General features: G+C 34.3%; 1 protein-coding gene across 1 annotated transcript in view; it reads right to left on the bottom strand.

Moving 5' to 3' along the window:
- The window catches only part of LOC145681695 (gamma-aminobutyric acid receptor subunit pi-like), a 95,195-nt gene extending 78,400 nt beyond the window's left edge, over positions 1 to 16,795 (bottom strand). The window contains exons 1-3 of the mRNA XM_081753314.1: positions 16,704 to 16,795; positions 14,937 to 15,019; positions 11,314 to 11,466 (exon numbers count right to left, since the gene is read on the bottom strand). Of these exons, the coding sequence (XP_081609440.1) occupies positions 11,314 to 11,466; positions 14,937 to 15,019; positions 16,704 to 16,795 (328 nt within the window). The remainder of the gene's footprint in view (positions 1 to 11,313; positions 11,467 to 14,936; positions 15,020 to 16,703) is intronic.
- Positions 16,796 to 18,011: the final 1,216 nt, after the last annotated feature.

Here is an 18,011-nt window from a genome sequence, read left to right on the forward strand (position 1 = left end):
GGGGTCTCAGGGGGGCGTTTATCGGGACTGGTGTCTGGTGATTCACGTGTAGGGAATTCATTTATGCCTTTTAATACTAATTTAGATAAAGTAAGTGTAGACATTGCTTCAGACAGCTTTAGTAATTTATATAAACAAATCCCTATTTGTGATGGACAAGATGATTATGTATTATTTCAATTTCTATTGTCAGTTTATAAAATAGCTAGATTAAAAACCTTCCCTGAAGAAAGCATTCTCACGGCACCTATAGGAAAAGTCATAGCCCATTCAGCCCTGACCCACACAATTGTGCACGTAGAATGAATGACCAATCTTTCCATCTTTAGTAATTATTAAAATAAAACAATACTGTTTTTGTGGAAAACTGAATTTGTGACTTGTAACGTAGCCTGAGTGGAAAATAAAATATTTCCACAAAAACTAACGCTATGGGACAAGTATTGGTAAAGTACATAAACAATTGGTTTTAAATAACTAAAGATATATATATATATATATATATATATATATGTGTGTGTGTGTGTGTGTGTGTGTGTGTGTAATAAATAAGCTGAAACAGAAGCATTAATACTATCAACTGAGTAAATCGCTCAATAGGCTATTTGAATTATGCAATGAAATAATACATAAAGTTCGTCGGATTATAATATGTAAATTTCATTAAGGAAACAGAACATAAAATTTGACTTAAATAATTTTATAAACAATTTGATCACTCCAAAATAGATCCTACAACAAATATAAAAAATTAATAACTGTGTATTCATTGATTATCAGCACAAATATATTCAATATTCTATTAAAGTTATTTTATTTGATAATCTTCAATAATCTTCAATCAACTTAATAGGATAACTTTGAGATAAAAGAGTATTCAATTAGGAAAGTTAACATTTACCAATATTTTTCGCATATCACTACAACATCTTTCATAGCGAATATTACACTTTATACAATAAATATATGGTTTTGTTCCAAAACAAGCTAATAAGGAACCTTCAAAACAACTTTAAACACAATTCATTTATACTCAATACTCACAAGAATTTGACTAATACATACACTATAGCCGTATTCATAAAATTCAAGAAAAGCAGAATAGCATTTGCCACTAATAAACCTCAACATATTTTCGGATCAATCACAGAATATAGAATAAATCTTGAGATATTGGAAGAAATTGCTATATAACTCTACTATCCATGTAGCAATAACTTGAACGTTGTTATCACAAAATTTCATACAAAACTTAACTTCCCGTAATAACATACAGATTCTTGCCTTTCACGTTTCTCTTCCAGTTTCGGAATGAAATTGTTACAGGAAACATTTCGTCGATATTTGATAAATAATACATTACTCATGAATTTGTATACATTTCCATGTTTTCACTTCTGACTATGTATAACTTGTAGAAAACTAAAATGAAGACCCAGGGTCAGATACTGAACCTTGAGAATTTGACTGTCCACTTCTCTATCGTAGTCGTAATTATGAACATACGGACGGCTACGGAAAAATCACAGCCTAGCGCACGAGTTCCAATTCTATCCACTATCACATGAGTAGTGCTATTTATACTTTAAATTGACTAAATACATTCATAAACAAACATATAAATAACTAGAATCCTGAAATAACTATAGAAATCAAATTTTCCATATATGTGTATAAATAAATGCACCAAAATTCACAAAAGTAAATCCCCACGTTAAGCGGGTTTTCATATCCAGGCTCCTAACTATGAAAACATTTACGATCACTCCAACCCCAAACATTTCACAGATTCAACCTGTTGTATATAAGTTATTGGGATGTAAAATTGAATGTAGTTTATACGAAAAAGACTTTTATGCATTGCAACACCTGCAACGCCCAAATATTCACCACAAACTTATAGTCGTATCGAAATAAAAAAAAAAAATGTGGAGCAGGAAACTACTTTACACAAAAGTCTAAAGAAGCTCAGTGAAAACGTACGAACTGGTGGAGCGGTTTGGGTGAATAGTCTATCAATTATAAGTGTATGTGTTCAAATCCTGTAGGTATTATTCAATTTGTTTTTTTTTTCTTTCTTAAAAGTGTGTTCATATTTTCATCAGAGGACTGAGAACATTTCTTTGAATAAATCTTTGGCAACTACTTTTCTCTCTAATTCGATTAGAAAGGAACATTATATGAATTGCAGATCTAAAATCTAAAGCTGAAAACAAAATATTAAGTATGCTCAATATTTCATTATTATCCTTTGATTTGTAATGAAAAACTAATTATAAGCATTGATAATTTCAGAAGATTCTCCCCGGGTAATGGTCAAGATATGAATGAGCGAAAACTGATAAAACATTATTAGTCCACTTTGAGCATGATCGAAAATATGGCCACGAAGGGGGAAATTTATGTCGACAAGGTCTCAAATTCTCGAACAGGTAATGCCCTGAAATCAACACTGTTTGAAAGGTTTCCTTAACAAATACCTAGGTAGAATCAGGGGCGGATCCAGGAGGGATCGGGGCGATCGCCCCCCCAGAAGAGGAAACTTTCTTACTTTATATATATAAATAAAATCTATCCCAGAGTTTGGAGCCCTTAGAAGTTGCATTATGACAACCCACCGCCCCCCCGGAAGTGGGTCCTGGATCCGCCCGTGGGTAGAATATTACATTTATTTCTAGTTCTACGTTTTGAAATGACAAAATCATAATTTAAAGAGAATTATAATACGATAAGCATAAATATTTATAGAACTAATGAAGTACAGTAGAGCGTCGATTATCCGAATGTCGGTCAACCGAACGACCGCTTAACCGAACTGGGTACTCGCTCGCACCTGTTACTCTCCCACCCTACCGTCCATCATCCCCCTCACTCCCAAACCAAGTTTCCCACAGAGTCGCCGTACTGAGCCACCGCTGGCGGAACATTGCTTCTAATTGGGCCTTCATAAGGCGCTGCTGACCGGCCAAGCCGCCAGTCGCTATGTTTCAACAATCAGCACACTTCTGTCGGTTTGGCACTGACTGTAGAAGTAGCGTCAGTATCAAAGCTGTTCAAAGCAACAACTGCGCCAGCTTAGAGTTGAGGCGTGCCGCTCCGCGCATGGCAAATAAACATGTACAGTTCGATTATCCGAACACACCAGTTTTCCAAACACCCATGTCCCCCAATTACTTCGGATGATCGACGCTCTACTGTAAATAGTATTGTGTAAGTTATCGATTTTTAATCGGATTATAACTAGAATATTCGTTTGCATGCACTTTAAAGTAAATCCTCTCTATATATAATTCTTACTGGAAAGCATGTTTAACTCCAATTACTTAATCAATATTTTTAATAATAAATTTTATTGTAATATTTTTACTATTCAATGTCGTATACCTTTCATTTACCAAAGCAAAACCTCGCAAATGTATACTGGGCTAGTGAATATTATCAAATAAATTATCATTTAGTTTACGTAAATACTGCATCGCCTGATTTCAAACTTCGTACTTTAACTAATAATAATAATAATAATAATAATAATAATAATAATAATAATAATAATAATAATAATAATAAAATTATAGCCATGTTTTATAAGAATATCAGGCTTACTCAATAAATGAATTCAACGTGGTCTCTATTCGAAGTTCTATTTGTTCGAATCCGATAGAAATACAAAGAGAAACTTCGAGAACAGGTAAAAGAAAAATGTTACTTTGGTGGGACTGGAACTAACGTTTAAGAGTTCCTTTCAATTTACAGACAAATGCCTGAGACACTTTGTTTATTTTCTTTAAGTTAACTGATTCACTGAACGTATCTGAGTAAGTTGTTCCTAGTTTCTACTCGGTTATACAGGTTTTACAATCATTTCCTTTAAGCTTGAACAACAGGAACACCAATTCAAAAACCAAACACAGGAACAATTAAAATTCCAAAGTTCCCCCACCGGGAATCGAACCCGGGACCCCGTACACGAAAGGCACACGTGCTAGCCACTAGACCGGCGGTAATAACGAATAATATGCATTTTGAAGTTTTTATTTTTTATATCTATTTCACCCTGATGTAATATGTATTGATGTTTTATGTTTAGCGTATTCGTTACTTTGCGGAATGATATGTTATTCATATCGGTTCTCTTACGTATTCGTCTGCAAATGTTATATAAATTATCAGAATTATTAATGATCTTTCATAGAAATTCGCTGGTGCATGCACAGTAGACAGACAGTGTAATTGGAAGGTGAGTTCAACAGAGATTTTCGCCGACATTATTTAATAGCTATATAGAAGAGATAGCGAAAAGGAGTCTACCTAATAAAGATGGAATTCCTGTAGGAGATAAAATGAGGTGTATACGGTTTGGGGTTGATATGATTGTTGTTGCAGAATCTAAAAAGAAAATTGATAAGATGTAGAAAACTTGAGAAAACTTATGAAGAATATGGGATGAAAATAAATGTTAGAAAGACAAAATCCATGGTGATTGAAACGAAGCAATCGGTGTCAAATATGGAAGTGGGAGCGGAAGAAAACAACAAATGACTAGTTTTCGATATCTGAGTAGTATTATTAGTGATGATATGACATGCGAACGTGAAAAAAAAGCAAGGATAGAAATGGCGAAAGACTGGGATTGGAGTGAAATGATTGGGGTTGGAGTGATCGTAAATGTTTTCATAGTTAGGAGCCTGGATATAAAAACCCGCTTAACGTGGGGATTTACTTTTGTGAATTTTGTTACATTTATTTATACACATATATGGAAAATTTGATTTCTATAGTTATTTCAGGATTCTGGTTATTTATATGTTTGTTTATGAATGTATTTAGTACTTGGATTTTTAAGACTATAGATTACGTTTTGACGTTTAGACTTGGAACTTCTTGTTTGTATTTAGATAGTTTATTTTGGGAATTTTTAGTTTTGGGGATTTTTATTTTGTAGTTAGAATATTATTATTACTTGTGTATAGATAATTAAATTATTAATTTTTGTTTTGACAGATGACTATTGTACTTTTACATTCATAATTAGAAAAAAAAAATACGTTGCATTTGTTTGTAAATATACTGCTGGATGTGTGTAACGATTTCATTAAAGTTAAAAAGGTGAGGAAATCGGCAGTCAATTTAAAGTATAAATAGCACTACTCATGTGATAGTGGATAGAATTGGAACTCGTGCGCTAGGCTGTGATTTTTCCGTAGCCGTCCGTATGTTCATAATTACGACTACGCTAGAGAAGTGGACAGTCAAATTCTCAAGGTTCAGTATCTGACCCTGGGTCTTCATTTTAGTTTTCTACAAGTTATACATAGTCAGAAGTGAAAACATGGAAATGTATACAAATTCATGAGTAATGTATTATTTATCAAATATCGACGAAATGTTTTCTGTAACAATTTCATTCCGAAACTGGAAGAGAAATGTGAAAGGCAAGAATCTGTATGTTATTACGGGAAGTTAAGTTTTGTATGCAATTTTGTGATAACAACGCTCAAGTTATTGCTACATGGATAGTAGAGTTATATAGCAATTTCTTCCAATATCTCAAGATTTATTCTATATTCTGTGATTGATCCGAAAATATGTTGAGGTTTATTAGTGGCAAATGCTATTCTGCTTTTCTTGAATTTTATGAATACGGCTATAGTGTATGTATTAGTCAAATTCTTGTGAGTATTGAGTATAAATGAATTGTGTTTAAAGTTGTTTTGAAGGTTCCTTATTAGCTTGTTTTGGAACAAAACCATATATTTATTGTATAAAGTGTAATATTCGCTATGAAAGATGTTGTAGTGATATGCGAAAAATATTGGTAAATGTTAACTTTCCTAATTGAATACTCTTTTATCTCAAAGTTATCCTATTAAGTTGATTGAAGATTATTGAAGATTATCAAATAAAATAACTTTAATAGAATATTGAATATATTTGTGCTGATAATCAATGAATACACAGTTATTAAATTTTTATATTTGTTGTAGGATCTATTTGGGAGTGATCAAATTGTTTATAAAATTATTTAAGTCAAATTTTATGTTCTGTTTCCTTAATGAAATTTACATATTATAATCCGACGAACTTTATGTATTATTTCATTGCATAATTCAAATAGCCTATTGAGCGATTTACTCAGTTGATAGTATTAATGCTTCTGTTTCAGCTTATTTATTACACACACACACACACACACACATATATATATATATATATATATATATATATATATATATATATATATATATCTTTAGTTATTTAAAACCAATTGTTTATGTACTTTACCAGTACTTGTCCCATAGCGTTAGTTTTTGTGGAAATATTTTATCTTCCACTCAGGCTACGTTACAAGTCACAAATTCAGTTTTCCACAAAAACAGTTGAGTTGAGTTGATTTTAGTTTAGCGTCCCTTTCAGCAGCGAGGCTAACTACGTGGACCTACTGATTAACGTGGAATCCGAACCACATGAGCTCCCGCCGGGAATCGAACCCGGGTCTCCCACGCCAAATTACCGTAAGCTAACCGCTTAGCCACGGAGGAGCTCTTCACAAAAACAGTATTGTTTTATTTTAATAATTACGAAAGATGGAAAGATTGGTCATTCATTCTACGAGCACAATTGTGTGGGTTAGGGCTGAATGGGCTATGACTTTTCCTATAGGTGCCGTGAGAATGCTTTCTTCAGGGAAGGTTTTTAGTCTAGCTATTTTATAAACTGACAATAGAAATTGAAATAATACATAATCATCTTGTCCATCACAAATAGGGATTTGTTTATATAAATTACTAAAGCTGTCTGAAGCAATGTCTACACTTACTTTATCTAAATTAGTATTAAAAGGCATAAATGAATTCCCTACACGTGAATCACCAGACACAATTCTTCCAGGTTTAAAGTCTAAAGAAAAATAACTTTCGTTTTCATTTTCCTTTGACTTCAAAACAGCTGATTCGCACGAGACGCTGAATGAATTGTTATCAGCCAAGCCATCTAAACAACTAGCGTGAACGACCTTTGGCTCTGTGTTCACACACACACTGTCAACCAAAACCCTTCCCTTAACGCTATCGCTACTAAGCAAACAATTGCTATGATCACTCTCTGTTTCTACGAGAGGACTAAAAATATCGCCAAAAGACAATTGTTAGTCGTCTTTCTGAGTAGTTGTATACATATTTTTCCGAATAAAAATTCCATGCCAGCCATTAGAAAAAACATTTAACACTAACTGATTTGAATGCTACTTCGGGTTGCTCAGGTTCCATTATGAATAATAACTAACAAAAATAAACTCAACAAGTCGGATCACGACGAAAGTGTCTGTAGCTTTCGTTAATGTACTATCATGGCTTTCGTAGTTACTTAATCTCATCAATTCTCTCTACCATTTTTGACTATTCTGGTTCAATATGAATGTGATATTAAGATAGAAGTTAACAACCATTAATATAAATTATAACAATGTAAATATACACAAAATATATATATATATATATATATATATATATATATATATATATATATATATATATATATATATATATATATATATATATATATCCTCAAATTGTTTTAAGCAGATACATAGGGATTTTACAAAACAAGAAGACTCTAGGCAAATACCAAGATTATATAAATACACAGGAAGCTACATAACTTTATAGTTACTTCTTGTTAGTACGAATAATTACGACTACGATTTTGTTAACATAGTCTGAGTGGGGGGAATAAAATATTCCAACAAAAACTAACGCTATGGGACATGTACTGGCAAAGTACATACATAATTGGTATTAAAGAACTAAAGAAGTATATATATATATATATATATATATATATATATATATATATATATATATATATATATATATATATATATATATACCAGCTAAATATACCCGTTCTTCGCATGGGGCCAGTACTTGGAAGTCAACGCTTGTGGAAGTATTACTATTCATTTTGGCGACCGCGAAAACTTTGGATGTGACACTAATATCGATCATTTTGGATTACTTTAAAATGTCTCGGTATCCCCCCTCCCCGCTGACTCCCAGCCGCATACAATTGTAGCTGAATTTGCAAGTCATCGCTAATGAAAGTCTCACCATTGATCTCACCGACTGCGAAAACTATGGAATTGACGCTAAAATCGGTCATTTTGGATTATTTTTACATTTCTCAGTATTCCCCGCTGACTCCCGGCTTGCATACAATTGTAGCTGAATTTGCAAATCTTCGCTAATGGAAGTGTCACCATTGATCTTAATGACCGCGAAAACAATGGATTGGACACTAATATCGGTCATTTTACATTATTTTTAAATTTTTCGGTATCCCCCCCTCCCCGCTGACTCCCGGCTCGAATAAGGTGAATTTGGAAGTTAATGTGATCAGAGTTTCACCATTGATTTCAGCGACCGCCAGAACTATTAATTCGACACTAATATCGGAAATTTTCTACTACTTTTACATGTCCCGATAAACGCCCCCCTGAGACCCCCTGGTTCGAATTTTGAGAAAAACGTTTAACTCTGATCTGGAGCGTGAACCAAGGTTTTTGTGACTAAAATTTGGTAACTCTCGGTCTATTTGTCTGGTTCCCAAGCCACTTCCGGTAAAAGCCCTCTGAGCCCCCCTGGTTCGAAATTTAAAAAACCGACTTCGTCTTGATCTGGGGCCTGAGCTAGGTACCCCTGACCAAATTTTGGTAACTCTCGGTCCACTCGTCTGGTTCCCAGTCCGCACACGGACAGACAGACCGACAAACACACAAACAAACTCTTTATTTTATTTATATTAGATAAAGAATTAATATACTGAATGTCAGCTCTCCAACTTGAACGGCTTGTGAGATACTAAATTTTTCGCAAAAATTCGGACCCTCTTAGAATATGTAATATAATGAAATCGATACCGAATTTATGATAACTTCCTAGTTGAAATTGAGGCCTAAGTATATACCAAAAATCATTTCATTTGACTTTGCAATTTGGATATGATGATCATGCACACATAGTTACATTCAATATTTTATATAATAATTCATATATTGCACATGATTGAAACATTTTTCCCAGAAGTTATAGCTCCTCTAAGAAATCACAGGCTGCGTCTCAAATAAGTCCTATTGCTATTATTACAGTTGCAAATATCAATATCTAAAATTGCCTGAAGTTCTTTTGTCAATAGAAAAAAATGAAAAGAAAAAGGATGCCTTGAAAGTAGACAAATTCACCAGTGTTCAGAAGCTGTCTACAATGCACTGAGCAGAATGAGTCTATGGGACGTAATACGTTGTTAAGTCAGAGTGGGGGGTTGCAGTGGGTCACGTTCTGTTGACCCGCGGCCCCCCGACCCGCTCCATCTCTGGACTGTACATACGGATAAAACAATCATATATATATGTATTTTAACCTTCTTGATTTTACTGAACCTTCACTAATTTAAGATAATTTACAAAAAATGCAGGAAAGCAATTATTAATAACATATATAAAAATATAGAAATGTATTTTGAAGGAAAAAGTAATTGGTGTATTCAAGACTCGAACTCGAATTGCCTACTTAATAAGCAGACACCTTACCGATTTATCCACGGCACAACGTGCAATTTGCCGTTTCGAAGCTTTATTTCTAATGTATGTGTTACGTAACACCGCTACCAGATGTCAGTAGTGGTGCGACACCCATTTCGCAGTTACGAAATCACTCTTTTAACCCCCATTAATCCGATTTTTATATACCTACCTATCTCTCTTTCTCTCTCTCTCTCTCTCTCTCTCTCTCTCTCTCTCTCTCTCTCTCTCTCTATATATATATATATATATATATATATATATATATATATATATATATATATATATATATATATATATATATATTGACAACAGTAAGTAAGAGTATAGATTAAGTTATTCTTGATTTTAATCTACAGAACAAATGCTTTTAATGAAAACATGGGGCCTGTTGCCGTAGATGGCTAAAGGCCGTAAATAAAATTCAAACTTCAAGTGTAACTGGGGTAACTCCCGACAATGGCTGATTTAAGACGTTTGATAGCGCGGGTAATGGCTGGTTTATAAAAACACTTGGTATAGCGTGTGTAGGTAAGTGGTTACAGTGTCTGACTGTAATGCTAAGGGTCCGGGGTTCGAGTCTCGGCCTAGACTGAGTTAAAATTTTTTCAAAGAATTAAACACTATAAATGATGTTCGCGTTTGATGCTGAATGAGATTTATCCTATGAAGGGAGAAAAACCAGGACGGATACAGGGGCAGGAGGAAAGACGGACACTGTTTATCCTTAAGTGTTAAAATTTAATTTATTCCCATGTCTTTTGCTCTTTCCTTTCCCTCTTTCCTTCTTTTCTCATTTTGTTTAGCTTTCCATACTTTTTCGGTCTCAGCATGATGCGTATTATTGTTTTCCTTTCCTTTGCATTAATTCATATCTCTTTGAACTTAATGTGAATGGAATTTCCGTAGATTTATCTCGTGGTTGTTTCTCTAAGTGATGCTCTCAGATAGTAATACTTTTTCCTCCAAATGGAGGAATATCCTGGCATGTTATGTTTTCGGGCATGTATTTGCTGTCATGTTGTTTGTCCAACTATCAGACATACAGTGAAACTATTCTGCTACTGGAAAAAGCTATCATTTCTTATGTATCCAACCTCCATTTTCTACTGTCGCTGACTGTACATACGACAACATAAATAGTGTTATTGACCTTCTCATACACAAGGTTCGTCACACTCCAACTTTTATAATTTTCAGAGATGGTCGAGCAACCATCTCTGGACCACTTCGTATGGATTGACCCCTTAAGTGAGTCGTGATAACGGTATCTCATGTAAAATAATATTGTCTAGGAAGATCTTGTTCCACTTTTCGATTATATTTTATGTATTTGAAGATACCACATAATGACTGTAAAATTAACGGTACTTTAATTTCGCCGTGATGGAGCACCTTAAAGTTGGAAATTTGTTCAATGTCTGCAACTATTTAAATATTAACTAAATTATGAAAATGAAGACTCTGAAGGACTGATATGAACGATTGAAAATTTCAATCTAAGCTTTAATGTTAAAAGAAAGATATATACATAATTTTATAATTTTTGTCCCTTATATTTTTCGTTGCTAATAAAAAAAACATAATAAATAGTATTAACTATAATAATTTCCATACAATCGTCATTCCGCCGCCAAGTTCGTTTGTTCATATGTAGAATTTAAATGTTACTCACATTTAAACTGTTACAATGGTTTGAACATGTTAGAAGATCCTCGGAATACAGTACACCTACTTACCACTCATCCCATAACGTATGGCTGGAGTTGATACCGCACATAACTGCACAGTGTACGTCGGAAGCTGTTGTTTTGTATGTCCATTGAATTTATCAAATGTTATCCCATCTTTTGTGCCCCATTTCATTTGAGTGAATTCTATTGGATTAACTCCTAGAATTACAAAATACTGATAATAAACAAATAGTTAAATAATACGAAGGTGATTCAGAAACTAATGTCTCCAGGCCCACTACTTAGCCAATAGTACTGCAAATATTCTGAACTGTTTATCATTAATGCACTGATGTTTAAGGTATAGAATGTCACTTGTTTCACCTTCCTATCTCTTCTAGTTCCAGAGTAATGAAGCAATCCATGGCATTCAGTGGTGACGTCCGGTTGAAACAGTGGGCTGTCATTGAATTTCTGACTGCGGAGGGTCGTGCGCCCAAGAACATTGATCGTCGACGACGAGTCGTGAATACACCATCTCGACCCGGAAACGAAGCATCAGTCCAAGGTGTATCATCACACGTTCTCTACTCCGCCAAAAATTCAAACTTGTCCTATCTGTTGGCAAAGTGTTGTTGACATTCTGCCTCATGCTGCCTATACTCCGGATCTTGCGCCCTCGTCTTTTGGCTTTTTCCCAAACTTAAGTATTACCTTCAGGGCCAACGCTACAGTTGTGACGCGGATGTAGAAGCAGAAGTCACCATAATTCTTCGCCGACGGCATGAAAACCCGTATTTGGCGTTGGTCCGTGTGTTGTCCGTAATGGAGACAAAGTTGAAAATACTGTAATGTGACCATTTGTATCTGACATTGCAGGCTTTTCACCGACACCTGTACCGCTGCTCTGGCTCAGTGGTAGAACCTTCACCTCTGGTGCATGGGGTCCTTTGTTCGATCCCAGCTCGAGCCAAGTGAGCTTTGTGGCGGACTAACACCGTGTGCGTGGGTTTTCACGGGGTTCTTCCGTTTCCTCCCATTTTCATTATTCCACCATTTCATTCATTTCTAATCATTTACCGTCTCCTTTAGCCTAGCTAGCATAAGCATGGGACGTAAAACTTAAAAAGAAAATGAGAACACAAATAAAAGGTTTCACCTTGGTGCCATTACTTTCTGAATCACCCTCGTATATGTATAGATTTAATTTAATGCACAGAAATTTGATTGTGTTAATGCTGAAAATTTACATTCTTGTTCTTTTAGGTTGATTCTGTACTTTTATTTTTTCCATTAATGATATATTTATAACTATTTAATCTAGCCTACTTGAAGGCAAAATAGTGCGGTGAGGAACGGCTTATACTGTGAAAATTTATTTTGCATGATGGCCTATGAACCTGCCCAACTACGACAAATTCAAGCCCTGAGCGTGCTTCATGTGTTGGTCTTTTGCCTCTTCCACTTCCTTAAAAAAAAAAAAAAAAAAAAAAAAAAATCTTGCTGCCGTTCCTTTGTCGTGCCCAATAATACCACCTTTACCTGTAAAATTGACGTTTTTCATTTGAATTTTCTACAAAGATACCAATCACAAGCGTGTATTTATATGATACACTATCGATGAAGTTCATTTGGTCGTGACTGAACTTGGCGTAATGTAAATCTTGACAAAATTTATTAAATAAATACAGTTATGATTTGTCGAACTTTGGTTTCCGAATTGCACGCCATCAAAGCTAGGGTTTGCCCTTAGTTAAAAAAAAAAAAAAAAAAAAAAAAACTCGTCTCATAGATTGAAACTACGGTAAACTTCCAAGTGAATTCAATACCCAAATTGCATCTATAGCTACTGGTTTCAGTAGAGAAATAAGTTCAAAAATAGAACTCGGACGCTGACTCCATATCAAAAGTCATTTCTCACTATATCTTGCTATTTTTTGTTCTATGACGATAAAGGTTGGAACCAAAATTCCTAATTTAAACCACTTCCGGTTTAAACAGACGATTAAGGGTGCAACGATAACGTATATGTATATCTAGTTATAGGCAACAAGGACAATAGTCCGGACCTTATGATAACAAATCTTGTGGCCAGACTTGTTTAAACGTGTTTTATTTATGCTGTTAAAGATATAATAAGTGAACAAGCCTAATTTCTGCAAAATGAAGGATAAGTATCAAGGAAATACAAAGTTTAAAAGTAACAAAAATAGTTTAATTTATTGAAGTAACTATCATGATAAGTTTTGGTAATTATTAAGAGGCTTCATCCCAGCGAAATTAAAATACCGCTAATTTTACAGTAATTATGTCATATCTTCAAATAGATAAAAGATAATCGAAATGTGGAACAAGAGCGCCCTAGACAATATCATTTTACATGAGACACCGTTATCACGACTCACTTATCTGCTTTCGATTTCGAGCCATTTTGAAAATTGGGATTTATTTTCGCGTTTCTAAACGGCTGAAAACGGAAAGCTACTAGGTAACTTGTGATAACGATACCTCATGCAAAATAATATTGTCTAAGGCGCTCTTGTTCCACATTTCAGTTACCTTTTATCTATTTGAAGATATCACATAATTACTGTAAAATTAGCGGTATTTTAATTTTGCCGGGATGAGGCCTCTTAAAGTAATTGCAATCGAACTGGGACTGCAATATTTAATTATATATGTGTGTTATAAGAGAGAACATAAAACTTACTTTTTCGGACGCTGAATTGATTGAAAAAAAGCGATTCTCGATATATCTTACAGTTTTTGCTCTGATGCCTGCCAACAGACAGACGATCAATGTCATTCGACTTCCAAGACAAGTCTAGAAAAACCCTTATTGCTCTTTAGAACAAATTTACATCATCCGATTTGATTAAACGTGGCATAGTAGTTGAGCTTGACGGGGCTACGAAGTATATGGAATATGGAGTGCTGGCCTTTGGTTTCCGAGGTGCGAGTCATCAAATTAACAATAACTAAGCAAGAATTTTGTTTTCACTTTAAATAACAGAAGAAAAGTTGTTGACCAATAAAATGCAGCATCGTATTTCTGACTAACGTAAGTAAAGAAGGTAAACTGGCTACGGTCATAGAAGGTAAACTCTAAGGGACCGTAAATGAAAAAAAAAAAAAAAAAATCAACATTTGGAATAATACTTTTTTTGTAAACTATTATAAAAAAATTACGTTTTGTTTATTTTGACTGTTGTTTTGAACATAGAATTAGTAAATAAATGGTCGTAACAAACTATCTAAACCCAAAAGTTACTTTTGTATACTATAACATGCCCGTATCCAGGGGGGTCTAGGGGGCCGGGCCCCCCTAAATTTTTGCTGGTCCACCAAAAATTTTCACGGTAGGATTGCAAATCAATTATAATATGGTGATGAACTGTAATATGATTGGATCGCCCCCCCTAACTTCACCCGGGCCTCCCCTACATTTTTGGGTGGCTACGGGCCTGTACTATAATGTACTATAAAGCAATCTGTGACTAAAACAAAAGTGCCAAACTTATGCTGGGAAGATTTCATTAGTGGATAGCTTATAACGAGGTGGTACAGTGGCCTGACAGGGGCGTCCGGTCATAAATTGCTTGGGCTGCAAGATGCATGATCCGCCACTGTGCTAAGTCATAATTAGAAAAGATAATTACAAAAATCACCAAACTACTGTATTTACTTACTCATGGTGAGGTTCATTTCGCACATCTGAATGTCAAATGGATAGTGATGGAAATCAAACGGACATGGCAGTACCAGAAGGACCCTGCAAAAGAAAAAGTATCAAAGACAGACGAAACCTTAAAGAAACAAGGTAAAGTCAGGATACTTCACAGTTTCATTATTATTTAAGTTCAAGGGTGGCCATAGGATGGTTCTAAGAACACAGGCTGTGTCCATCAGATTGTTTTGGGGGTGGGGCATAATTTTTCATTGGTAATGGTAAACTCAAACTAAAGAGTGGTATATTTGGAGGGAAGATAAATTTGTTGGATAATGGTAAATTTGAGGGAGGAGGGTACATTTTTTGCAGATGTTAAATCGTCGGTAAAGGCACGTAAAGGCGCATCTGAATGTTTTTAATTTTACAGGAAAGCGATTTGAAATCCTTCGTATAAGTATACATTTTACTAGTTATTGCAGTTTCAACACACACTGAGAAAAATCCGTTCTCCAGACAGCGGTATATTGTACAAATATACGGAATCCTTATGTTTACTACAGAAATCAGTATGGAGCATACGTTATCCATATGCTACATACGCACTGCTCTTAGATGTTACATCATGCCGTTGCAGGATGTCTGACATCTAACAGTTTTCCGTATATCACATGCATATACTTATGTTGCCCTCGTCAGCTATATGTTATATACGTCCATTTGTATGTGAGATCCTGACCGCCTATATTATTTCATACGGAAAGTACGTATAGATGGAACACTTATACAGAAAGTATTATAAAACATGCGCTTTCAGTTATACGTCTGCTGTAAGTCCAAAAACTACAGGAATTACGCATGTAACCTACCTTTTTAAGTACGCCACCTACATTTTTTTCTGAGTGCAGTGTTGCGAAAATTTGTACCAAGAAAGCTTTGAGCTTAGTATTATTGAAGATAGTATTAAATATTGTACTTTTTCCGGGAATAAATACTATGCTTCAATCAGTTACGCCCCAGCTTTTTTTCTACAGAAAATTTTAAGTTACACCCTGGAGAAATGAAAAATAAGATACAGGAATAGTGTTATGCGTTCAAGAATACACTGATGACCAGGAATGAAGTCGAGCCGGGACGCGTGTAAGCGATGTTCTAGTAGTTTCCTTACTGCCAGCGCAGCGCCTCGGCACGTTTTCAGATACTAGTGTACCGTTCTGAACATTCCTTGGATAGAAATTTTGTGTTTTCGTGTTCCGCGGTTTGATCTCAGGAAGCATGGAAGTGCTACAGTGTGTGTGGACATTATTATTATTATTATTATTATTATTATTATTATTATTATTATTATTATTATTATTATTATTATTAATAATAATAATAATAATAATAATAATAATAATAATAAACACAATGTAATTGATACCATATTTATATTTTTAAGTACTAAATATATCCATATCATGTAATTGTGTATTAAATTTTCTTTTCGAAAAATGGTTTTAAAATGTTAAAATCACTGTAATAAAATGTAAAATATAGGCTAGGAGGACCAGCGAGCGCCAAAAAGTCACTTTGCCTGGGTGAAAATTTTACCTTGGTCCGCCCCTGCTTGAATCAGAAGACCATTCAATGCTAGTTCCAGTAGAAGCATCAAAGATCCACAAGTTAGTGATATTATGGTTTTAAAAAATGGTTTAAATTTTCTGGTATCTTCTCTGTCATCATATACTTGACAGAATAGTTCATAATGCGTTAATTTATGTAGTACACTGCCAAGGATAAAACTTACCCAAATAAGTATCGTATCCATTGACTTTTTGTCACGAAAAAGTAAATCATTTCTTCTACGCCCTCTTTCGGGGCCATGGATTCCATATTCATTACGACAATTTTTGGCCGCCAAAACAACTCCATATCGTTCTTTTGAAGTCCTATAGATTTGTAAGTTGTGTTCACGTAATAGTCCCGCCATTTCAGGAAAAAATACAAGTTCAACTTCATGTTCTGAAAAAAATAAAAGTAATAATATCAGGTACAGGGCCGGATCTATCATATATGCAACACGTGCATTTGACAGGGCGACAATTTTTGAGAAGAGGCAAAATCCTTCGTTATTTAAAATAAATATTTATCGTTGGAAACAGACACCATGGTGATTGTAGTTACATTTACTAAGATTACTTTCTATTTGAATACTACATTCCTAAATCATGTTTAGGTTGCATTAGTATAAGGTCACGTGAACAGTGCTAAGCCAAATGGTCAAACGAATCCCAGCATGAATTGCTTGATTGTTTTCAAATACAAGAACTCAATTCTCGAATTGTAGCGAACACCTGTTCCATTTAGCTAGTTATCAGTTTTGATATGAAAACTAATCTTGTCTTTATCCTAAACAAGTTTCTTATCATTGAAGGGGGAAACAAGCTTTCTTTAATGTTTTTAACAGATGTAGAAGGAAAATCATAAAAATAAAGATGAAAGAGCTAGTTGCACTGGAATTGCAAACTAATATATTGAGATTGGTGCTTGATATTGAATTCTAAACATAAAAAGAATTATCATCTATTCTCTGCAGGTATGTTTGCTATATTTAACTGACATAATAGATTATTATTGAAAGGAAAAAAAAACACAGTGTGATTGTATTTGTAGTGTTTAGGCCTTTCTGAGTGCAAGTGCACTTTCCCTCCCCTTTGTTGTTCATGATGGGATACCATACTTAAAATTGTGGTTTGTTCTTTTTGAAGAAAGGGAGAGGGGCTCTGATCAGCTAATTCATAAATTTAAACATAGTCTATATGCAAGCAACAGGAAGACGTTTAGATCAGTCTAATATAAGAAAATTTCGTACATTACAACGACTAATTCCTTTCTTTCCTTTTCTTCTAAATATTTTATTTTATTATTACGTTTTTGTAAATAACTCGTTAAAAACACAATATGACATTTTTTAATAGTAAAAAGTTGACAATTTAGTGTAAGAGTAGTGTAAATGTAACAGTTTTCATCCAATGCATAGTCTTTAGTTAAATTAAACTGACTTTTATGACACTTTCAATCATAAATGAATTGGGGTGGTGCATTTGAAATATCC

Source organism: Thermobia domestica, chromosome 3 (assembly GCF_964235325.1).
Source record: "Thermobia domestica chromosome 3, izTheDome1.hap1.1, whole genome shotgun sequence".
NCBI lineage: Eukaryota > Metazoa > Arthropoda > Insecta > Zygentoma > Lepismatidae > Thermobia > Thermobia domestica.